Raw genomic sequence first — 16,594 nt, 5'->3', positions numbered from 1 at the left:
AACTTTCCAAAACGCGTTAAAATCGATAATTTTAACTCCATTTTAACAACAATTGATGACGTTTTTAAAAAGTTTATAAATTTTCGATTTTAGCGAGCGCAAGGTTAAAATAGAGCCTCGATCTGATGCTAGACTTGCTATCAACAACAAGGCCAGCTGAACATTCCATGCAAATCACGATCAAGTATTGTAACTATACAACCTGTGCAAATTTTAAAATCAAAAGCTCATGTTTTTGGACAGTAGAATCGTAGTATAATTTGTTCTGGTGACCTTTTTCGATGTATTCCCACCCCTTTAACCTCTATTTTGAGCCGCCAGGAACACCACGACCTTTTCTGTTCCCCCATTCCTACAAGGGTGACAGAATCCCTTTAATTTCGAGCTGATGTGTAAGAAATATATATCTTGCTTTCATTTTGGTTTGGTTGTGGAAGAAAAGGAGTAGGAATAGTTGATGTCAGTGTTTCAACTAGACTGTATCCTAGAACTTCTGAACAGACATTATCACAAAAAACCTCTCTTAGTTTATAAACCGCATAATTTATTGCATTGACATAAGATTACAGTCCATCTATCATGGCTAATCTTTCCTGTGAATCAACCACTGTGCAAACTTCTCAAAGTTTTGGAAAGTGAAAAGACACTTTTCCACCCAGACAGCCTGTTGCCAGTGTTGGATGTGTGGGTGAGAAGCGACATGTTAGCACAGGGTTTTTATGACTCACAAGGATTTTCAAATCAAGTAATTCTGAGGGATTTTTCAACAGACATTTTGGCAGCTCTTCACATTCACTACTAAACCCTAGTAGTCTTGAGGTGTTCCCAAAAGGTGAACCAATTGTGCGGCCATCGCAACTGAAGCATGGCTCTTTGATGTAGCCCCTTGCCACATTGGGTTCTTCTATGCAATAGATTAGTCTCTCAGGTGTGGTGGATGCCCCATCTTGATTTACTGGCTCCAGACCTTGGTGATCAAAGAGAAATTATACATCTGTTATTCATGACAACAAATAATGATAGCACAGCAATAAGAAAACAATAGATCTACTGCAGTGTTCTTTAAATTTACTGTAATTTTAAATATACCCTTTGAGCACAAGGAGGGTACTCAGGTATTAAAAAAATGTTTTTTTTGTGTAATGTGTGCATTTTGGTGTTGGAAACTTTATCTGTTCTTTTTTTTGGGGGGGGATTAAAGCTGTAAGTCGAGGGCTCAACATTTAACTTTTCAGTAAATATGTGTATTGGAAACTCATTTTTCTTTTCAACTCATAATGATGTGCAGCTGTTTTGTTGCAAAATGTACCTAAAACTTTAAAAAGTAAGCTATTTTAGGGCACGTTATTTCCTTATCTGGAATGGGAATGGTTGGTAGAGAATGTTCAGAATGGCATCTGACTCATTCTGCTACAGGTAGCAGAATTCCATCATTCCATTCCGGAATTGGAACGTGGGATAAACAAACTTTTTCTATTCTGATCATTCTCATTTCGGAATCATGAGTAAAAAAACGCACCCTTAGAGTGTATGGGATTACAAAGCGTTTTTTTCCCTACCCTCTCTATTACCTATGTAGAGAATCAAATTTTTGGTGCTGTCAGACCCAACCTTCATCTACATTCTTTTGACAAAAGGTTGTTGTCAACCGGCTTTGTGACTACCTGACAAGCCCTCATGTAAGCATGGGTAAAAACTACTGAAGCACCTAGCTGCATATATTAGCCACCACTACCATGTCTAAGTCTGAAGTTATGCAGTGGCTAATATATGGAGCTTACATGCGGGCTTGTCGCGTAGTCCCAAAGCCGGTTGACTACGACCTTTTGTCAAACGATTGTATACAGCTGATTTTCTCCCCCATCCCCTCCTTTCATAAGCTATTTATTTTATTTTATTTATTTATTTATTTATTTATTTATTTATTTATTTATTTATTTATTTATTTATTTATTTATTTATTTATTTATTTATTTATTTATTTATTTATTTATTTATTTATTTATTTATTTATTTATTTATTTATTTATTTATTTATTTATTTATTTATTTATTTATTTATTTATTTATTTATTTATTTATTTATTTATTTATTTATTTATTTATTTATTTATTTATTTATTTATTTATTTATTTATTTATTTATTTATTTATTTATTTATTTATTTATTTATTTATTTATTTATTTATTTATTTATTTATTTATTTATTTATTTATTTATTTATTTATTTATTTATTTATTTATTTATTTATTTATTTATTTATTTATTTATTTATTTATTTATTTATTTATTTATTTATTTATTTATTTATTTATTTATTTATTTATTTATTTATTTATTTATTTATTTATTTATTTATTTATTTATTTATTTATTTATTTATTTATTTATTTATTTATTTATTTATTTATTTATTTATTTATTTATTTATTTATTTATTTATTTATTTATTTATTTATTTATTTATTTATTTATTTATTTATTTATTTATTTATTTATTTATTTATTTATTTATTTATTTATTTATTTATTTATTTATTTATTTATTTATTTATTTATTTATTTATTTATTTATTTATTTATTTATTTATTTATTTATTTATTTATTTATTTATTTATTTATTTATTTATTTATTTATTTATTTATTTATTTATTTATTTATTTATTTATTTATTTATTTATTTATTTATTTATTTATTTATTTATTTATTTATTTATTTATTTATTTATTTATTTATTTATTTATTTATTTATTTATTTATTTATTTATTTATTTATTTATTTATTTATTTATTTATTTATTTATTTATTTATTTATTTATTTATTTATTTATTTATTTATTTATTTATTTATTTATTTATTTATTTATTTATTTATTTATTTATTTATTTATTTATTTATTTATTTATTTATTTATTTATTTATTTATTTATTTATTTATTTATTTATTTATTTATTTATTTATTTATTTATTTATTTATTTATTTATTTATTTATTTATTTATTTATTTATTTATTTATTTATTTATTTATTTATTTATTTATTTATTTATTTATTTATTTATTTATTTATTTATTTATTTATTTATTTATTTATTTATTTATTTATTTATTTATTTATTTATTTATTTATTTATTTATTTATTTATTTACTTACTTACTTACTTACTTACTTACTTACTTACTTACTTACTTACTTACTTACTTACTTACTTACTTACTTACTTATTTATTTATTTATTTATTTATTTATTTATTTATTTATTTATTTATTTATTTATTTATTTATTTATTTATTTATTTATTTATTTATTTATTTATTTATTTAGAGGCTGCAATCACAATGTGATGGGAGGGGGGCTGCTAACGGATGCGAGGTCCCTGCGAGGTAAACCCCCAAAAACCCACTATTTAGCATAACACTCCATGGTTCAAGTAGTAGACTTATTTAGGTATGCTAGGCAATATTCCTACCAGAGTCCTTGAGATGTGAGGTCTGTATATCATAGACGGCAGTCCACTCCTGGTTCCATCCAGCACTAGAATAACGTGACACTACGCACCAACCCTGTGGGTGTATTTCCAGGGATGAGATACACCAAGGTATAACATTGTCTGGAAATTCTGCTATCACCTCAAATTTATTCTTAGCAGTCCATGGTTTGTTCTGGTTAGGTATACTCATTCCTGGCTGATTCCCTGGGAAGCTCCAAAAGGGTAAAGTGTGCTCATCCATGTGTTTTTCCAGGAAATCCAAGTCAAGATTGTGTATCACCACCAAATGTCCAGGAATTGAAGAGATAATCATTTTACCACCACAAGGGGTTAGCTTCATGCGTGTCAAGTTTGATACATTGAGAAGCACCTTCCCACGAGGGTTTCCAGATTCCATGTACCGATTGAGATCCCAAGTACGTATAGTGTCATCAAACGCAGAGGTTACTAGCTTACCAGATTCTCTACAATATTCTATACTCTTCACCCAGCTGGTGTGACCAACAAGACTAAAAACATTAGACTTCAGATTGCGAGCATCCCATAGGCATATTGTCTTGTCATCTGAACAAGTCAAAAAAGATCTTGAGTCCAGAAACCTCACACAATTAACGCAATCACTGTGCGCCTTGCGTTTGCTTTTGATTAACTGTTGGCTGACTGGGTCAAAAACAAGGAAGCTTGCCCGTTCACATGCCGCCACAAGCAAGCTCCCATTAGGAGAGAATTCTATATTGAATACAGCTCCATGGCCCTCTTCCACAGCTGTGCTTTGTGGATCCCAGATTTTTCGTAAGGCGATATACTTGTAGTAACGGGCCATGACCGAGTCGTTCTTGTACGCAGCACCCCTCTCGCGCTCGGTGAGGTACATCAGAGAACTCCATGCTTTCGGAGAATTCGTACTTCTTGAGGAACCGAAGTTGTACTCTGTCTTGATTTTAAACTCTCCCATAATGTCAACTTAATTTTAGGCGCAATTTGCACCTCATATGTTCCTTAGTTTTCTAGCGTCGTTCTACATTGTTCGTTGTCATTTTAAGAGAAGAGATACTTATTTATCGGCGTTCGAAAATTCCGTTGAAAATGCCCCAGTGCATTGCAATTTTCACAGTTTTTCATTCCCAATTAAACTCGAGAAATCTTTGACGACGGCCGCCATCTTGGGTTTTTCCTCTAACGTGTAGGGCACCTCGAACCCAGTCTCTGTCATGGGTTTCCTGTGGTTAGTGTTCTTTTTGTTCACTTTCTTTGATGATTCATCCATCATGGCGGCCGGCACTTCTAGTCTCCGTCAGATCTTTGAAGGCCCAAACGGGGAATTCATAGCGCTTGTTACAGGGGTTGTTGTTGTTTTATGTACTATAGGTAAGAATTGTTTTACTTCGTCGTTAATTATGCCTTCACTTTCATATTTGAACTGATTTATTTATCGATTGGCCATTCATAGTAACCTACACCATTTAAGCTTAATGTCATTTTATTATACTCTACACTTCCCATTTTTTTTTGAAGTGAGAAAGTGTATAGATCTATTTATTAATCCACAATACTAAGACATGCCCTGTTATTTGTTTATTTCTGTCGTCTATAAAATAACATGTCCCTAGTCAAAATTTTAGATTTCCCATTAAAAATAAGAGTCAGACTAATTTAAATTTGAAAAATTGAGAAGGGGCATTTGGATGGTCTGGTGAGAAGTTGTTGAAAAATTTTGATTTAATGTTTTTTTTATCTCATAGGGTGGTTGTGGTGGGTTGGCAGAGGGGGAGGGGGAGGGGTTACAACCCCTCCTTTAGATCCACCACGGTGTACAAACCGCCCACCCTGTTGACATTAATGTTCTTGTTTGCTCTAGTTTTACTTGTGTTGCTCAGAAAGCAGAGGAGACGTGGAAATTCCTTGCTGTTTGTCGGTCTTACAGATAGTGGCAAGACCTTGCTTTTCAATAGGGTGGGTGTGATTACATTTTGTTGTCTTCTTGTTGGTGTGACCTTTCTATGCCTTCACTAAATCTTTGGTGAATATCCTTTTAGCTTCTTGATGGAAGTCATGTGATGACCCACACGTCTATGAAGGAGAATGTTGGGTCATACAAATTGAAAGGAAAAAAGGTAAATGAAAGAGGATGGTAGAGTCTCACACAAATAATATGCATTAGCCTATTTGCAACACAAATCCACAGAAAGAAAAAAAATAACTCCTAAAATATGTTCATTGCACTTGGAATACCAAATTTGAAGAAACAAATCTAAAGCCTCCTCCATCATTTACATAGGATCTGGATGTGAGCTCTGCAGAAAGAGGAATTGGTGCCTTTATAACAGCACAGTAAAAATTTTTGCTTATGGTAATTAATTAAGGTTTTACCGTTTTACCGAGGGGACATGGTCACATTTAGCGCATCAATTTTGAAACTAGTATAAAATGAGGTTTTAACCAATAAAATAAAGGTTCTCGACTTGAAAATAATTGAGTTGTATTTATCAGGCGCCAAACGTTTCAAAATTCATTTTTGCACTATAGTATCAATTTGCAAATCAAGTTATGCCAAACTATCCGTGCAACTATTAAATAATCATTGCAAGTATACAAATTCACAAGAGTATGCAAAAAACTTTGCTAGGATGTAAAGATTCCGTGAGTTAACAAAAAGTATTATAAAAAAACATGCAAGTATAAAAAATCCATGCAAGTATAAAAATCCATGCAAGTATAAAAAAAAAACATGCAAGTATACAAAATCCATGCAAGTATAAAAAAAAAACATGCAAATATAAAAAAAACCATGCAAGTATACAGAATCCATGCAAGTATACAGAATCCATGCAAGTATACAAAATCCATGCAAGTATAAAAAAATCCATGCAAGTATAAAAAAATCCATGCAAGTATAAAAAATCCATGCAAGTATAAAAAAAACCATGCAAGCATAAAAAAATCCATGCAAGTATACAAAATCCATGCAAGTATAAAAAAATCCATGCAAGTATAAAAAATCCATGCAAGTATAAAAAATCCATGCAAGTATACAGAATCCATGCAAGTATACAGAATCCATGCAAATATACAAAAATTTATGCAAGTATACAAAAATCCATGCAAGTATACAAAATCCATGCAAGTATACAAAAATCCATGCAAGTATACAAAATCCATGCAAGTATACAAAATCCATGCAAGTATAAAAAATCCATGCAAGTATACAGAATCCATGCAAGTATAGCCGGCTCTCATTCGGAAATGTATTTTGTTTCCGAATATTGGGAATTCACATGAAGGCCGAGGTGCGCTCACAGGATACCTCCATGAACTTGATTTGCAAATTGATACTATAAGTGTGAAAATGAATTTTGAAACGTTTGGCGCCTGATATGTATTCATCAAAAGTTGTTTTTATCTGGGATATGATCTTTATGATGTTTTTGATGATTTCCCCCCAGAGTGGTAAGCAAGTCAACATGGTTGATCTTCCCGGTCATGACAGAATAAGATCCCAGTTTTTGGAAAAATACAAAGAGCAGGCTAGGTATGTACATTATGTATAGCATATAAACTGTATTGCACAGGAAGGTACATACTGTATTCAGAAGTTCGGTTCAGTGCTCACCAATGACCTATTTTTTTTTAATTTCTGTTGCTCACAGCTGACAAAAGATTAAATAATGTTGCTCTTATTTTTTTTACAGTCTATTTTGAAAAAAAAGGTATAATTTTTTATTTTATGTGGTTGAGTGATCTTAGTTCTCAGCTACAATGATACTGAATGCCTTGCCTCAAGAAAAAAGGATAGTTATGTTATGGCCAGTACCAGTAGATATTCTTTTTTTTTCTAGGGCCATCTTGTTTGTAGTTGATAGTGTCAACTTCCCAAGAGAAGTCAGAGATGTTGCAGAGTAAGTTTATGGCAATAATGATCATGATTAGCATGAAGCTGGTGGTGAAGTCGTGATAGATATTATTGGGGTATTTGATGATTATACTATTTGGTTATATGATTGCTCAGTGTTTTGAGTGTAATTATAGTATGATGCTCATGGTTGTGGTTGTATGTAATGGTGGGGGGTTGGTAGTTATTATAATAATGCAATACTGTTAATTGGGTAGTTTTTTGGTGTTACGGAGTACCAGCACTAAAAACACAATGGGACAAAAGCCAAAAACAAAGACCTTAGAACAAGACAATGGGATAGAGTACAAAGGCCTTGAGCACCAAAAACAAAGCTCGCCGTAACACCAAGGAATACCCGTTAATTGTTGTAATTTTTTGTATGTTGAGGATTCTATGGTGATGCTAATGATAATACAGTGGAACCTGGATTTGAAGATATGCCTGGGGAGAAAGAAAATGTATCGTAAAATAGAGGTATCGTTGCAAAGAGGTCCTTGATTTTACGATATAAAGGAAAATCCATTGAAAATATCATCGGGTTAATTATCAACTTTTACTGAAAAATTATAATATTGTAAAAAAAATATAATATTGTAACTGTTATCTTTGGAGTACAGAATCATTCATATTATTGAATCGAGGTATAAATTACGCTCGGGAGAACAGATTTATATCTTAAAATCGAGAATATCGTTGTATCCAATATCGTAAAATCGAGGTAAATTCTTATTCACTTCTAATCACTGTTTTCCCACCGTGAGAAAGGAATGCCATCGTAAATTGGAGGTTATCGTAAAATCCAGGTTCCACTGTAGTGTTCTTGACGAAGATAGTTAAATGATGTTTAAAAAATGATTGTTCCATTCATTGCATGGTGGCATTGATGATGATTATGATGCTGGTCATGGTGATTGCATTTGAACAGATAAGAGGTAACATTCTGACAGCAACTAGATGATAATGCTGCTCGTGATTGTGAAGGTTATGGTGGCTGTTATGGTGGCAAAAAAGTGAGAATTGCATACAAGATGTTTAATTATTGTATGCCATTAATACTAATTTGTTTGATTGTCGTCTTTTTCTTTAAAAATACAGGCAGATGTATGATATTCTTAGCCATAAAACACTAATGAGGGCAGCTGTGCCAATACTTGTGGTTTGCAACAAGCAGGGTATGCAACTTGCTCAGTGCATTCTTAAAGGGGATATGTCATGAGTTCCCTGGGGCCACAATCTTCTCAATAACCCAACATTAGAGGATGTAAAGCTTAGAAAACCCTACATTGCTTTTCGCAGTTCTCTTGCTCATTTGCTCAGTTGTATGGCCCAAATGAGACAAACTACAGTAGATGAACAACTGGTCCCTTGCTGTTTTTCAAAAATGCTTTTATCCAGAATTTTGTATTGCTGACACAAGCGAGGGGGCATAAACCATTTACTTATTTAGCATGATGCTAATGGGTGGGTACTGTTGTTATGCAGGGGTGGATACCACCCCCCCCCCCCCTCCCCGCCATTTTTGAGTAAAAAAATTACTTTGTTTGTAGCAAATAGCTTGATTTTGCTGATGCGACAAATCTAATTCGGCATGAAGTATTGTATGTAGTGACCTACCAAGAACCACTTGATCAGTTATAAGCTGTCTATCCGGTAATTTTTCACCCCTCCATTTTAAAATCGCCCTGTTATGGATGAAAAGGTTGCAGAAATTGGTATTTTCTCTTAGATTGCTTTTAATGCACTTCTCATGCATGAGATATACCATATACTATATCATGTGTTACTGCAGAAACAAAATCAGTATTGCTGTAATACTGTATGTTGAAAAATAAAATTGTTGAACACAATCGCTTTTCTCAATAGATTTTGCAATGGCGAAATCAGCACGAGCCATTAAAGCACAGCTGGAAAAGGAAATGTAAGTACTTCTTATATAGCTCAGGCCTACTTTTATTACTAGTGGACGATAGCTGCCGTGAATTATGCTAAACAGTACTAAACTACCCATCACCCCGCATGTAATCAGGTGAAATAATCAATCAAGAAAATGGTAAGTTGTGGTTGAACCAAGGGGTTCACTGACTAGTGTTTTATTGAGTAGTACAGTGTTGGATAAAGTGGATTTGGAAAAATCAATCATTCATTTCATTTCCATGTTTTTACATTGCATTTTTCCCATAGCCAGATGATAATATTACTTATTCCGCAGCAACACTCAGCGCGTCACCCGTTCTGCAGCCCTACAAGGGCTTGATGGCTCGTCCAAGAGTGCTCTAGTAGGGAAGAAGGGCAAGGACTTTGAGTTTGCGGATGTTGAACCCGTCAAGGTGGAGTTTGTCGAGTGTAGTGCTAAGGGTAACGCAGATAACAAAAATCCACAAATAGATGCTTTGCATGATTGGATAGAAAAAGCTGTTTAAGGTCTAGCTAATACTGTATAATAGTGCCAAGTGCTGAACTCCTGTATATTATGTTTCTGCAGTCTAGCCTGATTTGGCTCTTAGATTTTGGGGTTCTTATCCAAAATCAGTCCAGAGTTGGTTTCAGCGATCAAGACAAAATGAACATATTCTTGGCAGTTTTTCGTTGTTTAAAGTGAGTTACGTACTAAACCACCAGACCGTAGATATTGTTATAATTTAAGTATATAATAATATAATAAAGGCAATGCATAACCACCGACCTAGGCTGTCTAATCCTTTATGTACACGACTCAGCTGACAAGTGTTTTATTGTGGGACTGATTAAAAAGAGGGGACGAACAGTGAAATATACGTTCGCATAGCGATTGAACTTTTGTCCAAGTAAACTTGGACTTTTACTAGTTCTTGCATTTGTTTACTTCACTTTATTCATTTGTAGTACTATAGACGTGATCTTTGTAGTCCAAACGCTCGCATCCGATAACGCACCCGATGACGGTCTTTGTAGTCCAAATGCATGTGATAACATTGTGGAAACAAAGACAAAAGGGCCAGACTACTCGAGAAAGAGCTTTATTCTGGAAACTTCCATTTTAACCTGTGTAGTTTTCTAAACATCGTAGTGTTTATGTGTCTAAACCTATATAGTCTAACTACTTTAAGTTTACTCAACGAAAATCATGAACAAGTAATGATTGAAATAAAAAAAGACATTAACAAGTAAAATATGAAATAAAAATGTGAATCCAAGTGCCTAGCAGTCTCTTTAATTATGTATTTCCTAATTGCGAACGGTCGCCTGCAGGACAACTATTTGCTATAGAAGCACACATTCTTTTGATGCCAAGGATGCATCCTAAAACATTTCTTGCTCCATTGGCTTACTGACCCACTGCCCATATCTTGACTTCTGAAAGCACTCAAAGAGTTCTCGCTTAGCATTCTGGAACTCCACCGCCATTTGCTTAGCTTGGCTGTAAGTGTCAGCGTGAAGCAGATCTTCTCTGTCAGTTCTCTGACACAGTTCTTTAAACGACTCGAATAACGCGGCCTTGCACAACCGCGAGGGCGTGAAGCTGTTGTTAGTGCGCGTCAGACACGCCCCAGTCCTCCCATCGGTGACCTCAGCGCACGTGTCAGTGTGCATCCAGTTCACGCTCAGGTTATTTGTTTTCTCCGTCTCGCGCGGTGGATCGTAGGCAGTCACGCGTCCTAGCCATGGGTGATTGACGCGGAACGAGCCCGTGAGCTCCGCCCCTAGGTCCACCTTGTGCTGGAGTCGACAACAGACTGCCCGCGCGAGGTGCCCGTGGTCGTATAGGTAACCCAATGTGAGCGACTCTAGATATACCGGCTCGATGAAGTGACTGAGTAACGCGCCCTGTAGACCCAACGCATTCCACCTACAAATCTTATCACTGCATGACATAGTCCGGAGCCTGCCACCCTGAACCAGTCCGTCCCATGTTTGAGGCCCGTCCGATGGGTCCACCGGAATCGTACCTTCTCCGTCTTCGATCTTGGTTCTCAGAATTCCTTGTAGCTTGGACGTGAAAGCTGGCTTATGTTCCATTTTACTCTCCGAGAGATCAGTGTTCAATCCCTCTCTTGGTGTAAACAGGGCTCCGTCACCACAAGGTGCAGTGCTTATGTATAAATGGAAGGACACGCCTTGCCGTACGGCCAACCTACGGCTATTGTTTCGCTTTTCAAATATAGACTTTTGTCCATCGAAATGTGCGTGCAGTTGGGCGTAAAAGAACCTCAGTAAAGACCGGCGTGCGATTATCTCGGCATGAGAGTCATTAACTACTTTTCCCTCCATGCTTAGTCTCTGTCCCGTCACACAGCGGTTGCCAGCACCGAGAGACACAACTCGACCGGAATCCTCAAGTGATGCTTTCATAATAATGCAGGCTACGACCTTACGACCTGCAAATTTGTCCGGGATGGAAGCCGCAATTTGCAAAAACGCGTGGTGCGCCAACGCTGCGATCAGATCAAAATGCGTACGAACTCCTGACAAGCTGCCAGGGGATGGCTGTGATAAGAATACCTCTTTGGACCTACCCGAAGTTGGACCAGAACCAGACGCGCTTTGTCCTACTATTGCCCGAAGTGCCATATCGGCAGCCTCCCGACGCGCATCTTTCATATTGCTTGATGTGGCAGATGGGAATCTGTGCGGCCCTACCCTGGCGAACATCGTGAAAGGTGGCCTGTTAAAGTTACGGCCGTCTTTGACGACCTCAAAGGCGACTTCCATGCGGTTCTTCTGCGCGTATTCGTTGAGGGCACTTACTGGGTTTTTGTTGATAGCAGCGTAGGCCTCTCTAGAGAGTGACTGCATCTGAGGTCCTTCGAATCTGGGAGAAGGTGAACCAGACGGACCCCCATACAGCGGCATAGCTTGATCTCTGCTCTGAGGCGCTGAACCCCTAGTCTGCTGTAACAGAAGCGTTCCACGCTGCAGTTGACCATCACCCGTCTGCATAGGCACTCCTCTTGAATACTGCGAGCCACCTTCCATCTGCATGGGTGCTACAGCTGACTGCATAGGAGTACTGTCACGCTGCAAAAGCTGGGCTGGTGGAGCCGGTGGCCCTCTTGACACGAGTTGTCTCCCAGCCCCTGGAGAGGGAGTCTCCCTGCGCCCTTCAGTAGAGTGTGGTCGCTTCTGGGGAAGCACATGTCCTGCGCTGTGGCTCTCATCTTGATAAAACTCGACGTCTTCCTCATCGCGCGGTCTCTCTGCAATCTCGAGGGAGATGTCCAGAGCACTTGTCTCTGACCTAAGCCGCCATGTCGGGGGATGATCGTGCATCTTGATAATAAGCCCTAGCGTCTGCAAATGGTACAAGGTTGGGTTGACCTCTTTCTTGGTTTGGCAGCCAACGCTTTTGGCTATCTGTAACACCTGACAAGGGCGACTCTCTCGTCTCATAAACTCTAATACACGCGACTCTAGAGCAGTTAAACTTTTCGTGGAATTACTAGAATGTGACCGGGATAATCTTGCCCTGGTCGACTGTGGGCCTCTGTCTACAAGATTCTGATATAAACCTGCCGTTGGAGGAGGAGGGAGGTTCTTTGGACGTCCTCCTGAAGATGAGGAAGAGGGGATCTGGGGCTTTTCTACACTAGGCTTGACCTGATTTGTATTCAAGTTTACATCATTCTGTATCCTGTTCAGAATTTGACCTCGTCCAAACGATGGAACAGTTGGGGTAAAAGATGTGTTATGCGGGTTTTGAGGTGTTTCTTCGCTTATATTGTTATGTCTGTCAGAAGTATTACCCTCGTTGACAGGATAATTGTTCTGGGTGTGCACCATTTGATCCATAAGACTAGGTAAACCTTTAGCCGAATTTCCTCGACCTCGTCCAGCAAACGTCATAGAGGCATTAGTCTGAGGCTGCTGAAATCCTGGCCGTACAGATGGCATTGGTCTTGGATTGTTAAAAGTAGGTGCGATCCCTGGTATATGACGAGTGGGTGCCGGGTTCATTGGTGGCTGGTTCTGTATAGCCCTCCCGCACCCTGCCAGAATAACTGGGGCAGCAGGCCTTGTGCTTTGTGTCATCAGGGATTGAAAGAGTGCAGCGGATGGAGGAGGGGGACATCCTCCTCTGGGAGGCGGTCTGCTGGGTTGAACTGGTTGTATCTCCTGCTGCCGCTGTTGTTGCAGGTGCTGTTTATGGTGTTGTATTTGCTGCTGTTGTAGTTGTTGTCGCTGCTGCCGCTGTTGTTGCAGGTGCTGTTTGTGGTGTTGTATTTGCTGCTGTTGTAGTTGTTGTCGCTGCTGTCGCTGCTGTTGTGGTTGTTGCTGATACTGCAAATTCATTTTGGGTTTTTCTTCTGAATGAATAGCTTGTCCTTCTTGCATATGTTGAGATGACGTACTGTTATTCATGTTATTCGGGATAATGCGATTCTGTTTACCCATAAAGTCATTAACAGGGCCGCCGGCTTGTTCTTAAATAAAATAAGAAGACATTAGAGAAGCAAAAAAAGCATAGAACTCAATACTTCTGCTCATAATCCCAATTAGCATTGCTTCTTATGCACTAATTCTCTCTGCCTAATTATATATATTTATATTATCATTTTTAGAATGATTACCTAATTCATAATAACAAAATGCACACACCAGAAGATAAACATCATATTTTAAGAAGGTAAGGCAAAATTTTCATGTTCAATTGCCCTATGCACCTGTATATTAAGGACACAAATCAACACAGGTAAATGTTGCAGAATATTGTAATGCTAAGGGGAATGAACTCCCTCAAACAGAAATTTATCCAAAATCAAAATACCTACCAGCGATGGGAGATGTGCTCATCTCATTGTTATCCTGCCTGAGCCCTTCTCTTTCAGATGATGCACTGGGCAATCTCTCATGCAAAGCCGTTTCAGACACCCGCCAGCATGGTGGGTCATTTCTCGCTTTCACCACCACACCCTGCCTCTCAAGTGATAGCAAGCAGTCCATCACATCGGTATTACATGTGGACATCACTACATTGTCAAGTATTCCAGTGATGGTAAAGGATCCATTGCCTGCGCTCAATACATCCATGATTTGGTCTGCTAGGCTGCCATATGGATCAATCAGATCTTCATCCACCCAAGGATCAATGGGGGCTTCGTCTATGTCAACATGCGATTCACTGTTGTAATAGTCATTTTCATCTACTCAGAAAAAAAAAGGAATTAAATATGATTATAGCAAAATTTGTAGTTTTCTAACTGCCGAGAATTGAAAATCTACTCTCATCTGGGAATAGCATGTAAAGTTAGTTGTACAACCTGACCAAAAATTGCCATCCTAGATGGTTGACTGACTATTGCACTATTCGTAGACAAAAAAAGGTTCTTGAATTCTTGCTGGTAACAAACCTCTGTGACCACTTTTTTCCTGATAACTTGAAGCTTTGGAAAATTGAACCTCCCAAAACTTTATTTCTATTTCTCTCGAGTTTTTTTTTCTTATATTCTTTTCACCCTCAATAACCTCAAACTCATGGTAACTTGAACCATTATTTTAAAGGTTCATTTTAATGGAAGACAACTAAACAATTACATAGCCAATAGTAGTCAATTAGTCAAGTTAAATGCTAATTTTTTTTTAAATCAGGGGGTCGGGGAAAGGTTATCCTTGACCTGTGATAAGACCCAATTTTGCTCCATGATTCGTGAAAACGGAAATTATATGACTAATGAGATATCCTATGTCCTTGTGACATGTGAATTAACAACTTTCTCTTGCATAAAAAACACGAGTTCAAACCTTGACATCAGTGAAATGTAACTTTTGGTCTATATACATACAAAACAGAATAATTGTTTGCAATTTTAATCATGTTTATGACTTTTTATTTATTGATTTTGCATTCTGCTTTTATATTTTAAGCCACTATAATAATATAATTTCTGTAATTCATGAAAACCACTTTTTTAACTCCTTCTGTGAAAATGTGGTCTGTGATTTGTGATTGCTACACCCCCTGTAAAATGGTAAAAAAGATTTTACTGAATGAACTCTGATATAATAATAACCATAAGTAATAGCATGATCACCTAGGGTTCTTTTGTTTTTATGTATTAATGATGAGGGAGATTTAGTTTCCAAAATTTCCGTCATCCCCATGTGGGATGATTTTGATTGATACACATGCGTGCTAATGACGTCAAACAACTAAACTGTAGATATGTAGAGCAACTATGTACAACTATGTTTGATTTGAGAATTATTTGTAAAAATGTAATGGTCTCTAGAGGGATAAAACAATGTGTATGCAATGCCCTGATTCATTGAACAGTGTTTGCTCATCCAACCTAATATTACTTGTAGTTGCCAGTTTTTTCCTTGGTGATCATGGTATTATATTATTAACCTCAGGATGACTAGTTAAAGTCCACTAATCTTCCCTCAGTTCAGAGACATTTAATCACTAAATTTCCCTTGTGCCATGCTATTATAACTTATTGTAATACTGTACTCTTGCTTATAATTGAACTTTCTAACTTTTTGTGAAGAAAAAACTATTGATATCCTAGTTATTCTACATCTCCCTTCCCATAATAAAATAGCATCTCCCGCATATTTTTTTTAGGCAGTGTGAGCTACCTGCCTTCATGAGTACATTTGGCCTCTGCTCAGATGCATAGCTAGAATTTGCTGGGGGAAAATGTTTGGATAAGGAAAGAGTGACAACTTTGTGACATGACAAAATCGAAATCATTACTAAACTCACATTGCAGAAATCATTTACACCAAGTAGCATACGCTAAGTAAGTTAGCATTACCTTGAAAAGGCCATTCCATGTTTTCGTCTTGATGAAAAGATCCAGGAACAAGTACCCAGGCATTTGGATTTTGGGTTCTACAATGCACAATCCCAGACCTAGATAACCCATCGACCACGGTCTCCAGTTCTGCTTCAAAGTCTATTCCAGTATAAGCCATTAGTTCGTCGATTGTAAGCGGCGAGCCTGAGCTATTCAAAGCCTCTATGACCGCGTCATAAAGACTTTGCATGTCAGCCATTTTGATTAGGGAATTTCCCCGAACTCTTTACTTTCACTTTCGTTAGCTTTGGGTTACCTGTGGTACTCTTGTGTACCGCACATTTTATCTAAAAAAGTTTAATTTCAGAGTGAAAACCTTCAATTCTCATCTAGCTCATATATTCAAGTTCTCGTAATTTTTCCATCTATCTATATAACTTGTTTATGACTTTTAAGTCATAGGCAACGCCATTCATCCTTTGTTG

The 16,594-nt window shown here is 36.6% G+C and overlaps 3 protein-coding genes across 3 annotated transcripts; 1 reads left to right on the top strand and 2 right to left on the bottom strand.

Moving 5' to 3' along the window:
* Positions 1-523: 523 nt before the first annotated feature.
* On the bottom strand, positions 524-4,710 carry LOC5522309 (DDB1- and CUL4-associated factor 10). Its single transcript, XM_001642011.3, has 2 exons — positions 3,480-4,710; positions 524-967 (listed from the first exon to the last, which is right to left on the bottom strand). Exons 1-2 carry the CDS (start codon positions 4,453-4,455, stop codon positions 621-623), a joined length of 1,323 nt encoding a protein of 440 aa, XP_001642061.1. The 5' UTR covers positions 4,456-4,710; the 3' UTR covers positions 524-620.
* A 4-nt stretch (positions 4,711-4,714) lies between these two features.
* On the top strand, positions 4,715-10,565 carry LOC5522194 (signal recognition particle receptor subunit beta). The gene is made up of 8 exons (XM_001641894.3): positions 4,715-4,868; positions 5,359-5,453; positions 5,537-5,614; positions 6,944-7,029; positions 7,337-7,396; positions 8,488-8,564; positions 9,256-9,310; positions 9,602-10,565. The coding sequence occupies exons 1-8, from the start codon at positions 4,769-4,771 to the stop codon at positions 9,810-9,812; spliced, it is 762 nt and encodes a 253-aa protein (XP_001641944.2). The 5' UTR covers positions 4,715-4,768; the 3' UTR covers positions 9,813-10,565.
* On the bottom strand, positions 10,373-16,415 carry LOC5522195. The gene is made up of 3 exons (XM_001642012.3): positions 16,128-16,415; positions 14,139-14,510; positions 10,373-13,790 (listed from the first exon to the last, which is right to left on the bottom strand). Exons 1-3 carry the CDS (start codon positions 16,366-16,368, stop codon positions 10,672-10,674), a joined length of 3,732 nt encoding a protein of 1,243 aa, XP_001642062.2. The 5' UTR covers positions 16,369-16,415; the 3' UTR covers positions 10,373-10,671.
* Positions 16,416-16,594: the final 179 nt, after the last annotated feature.

Source organism: Nematostella vectensis, chromosome 3 (assembly GCF_932526225.1).
Source record: "Nematostella vectensis chromosome 3, jaNemVect1.1, whole genome shotgun sequence".
Classification (NCBI taxonomy): Eukaryota; Metazoa; Cnidaria; class Anthozoa; order Actiniaria; family Edwardsiidae; genus Nematostella; species Nematostella vectensis.
The sequence above is the reverse complement of the archived record's forward strand: the minus strand, read 5'-3'. Positions and strand labels throughout refer to the sequence as shown.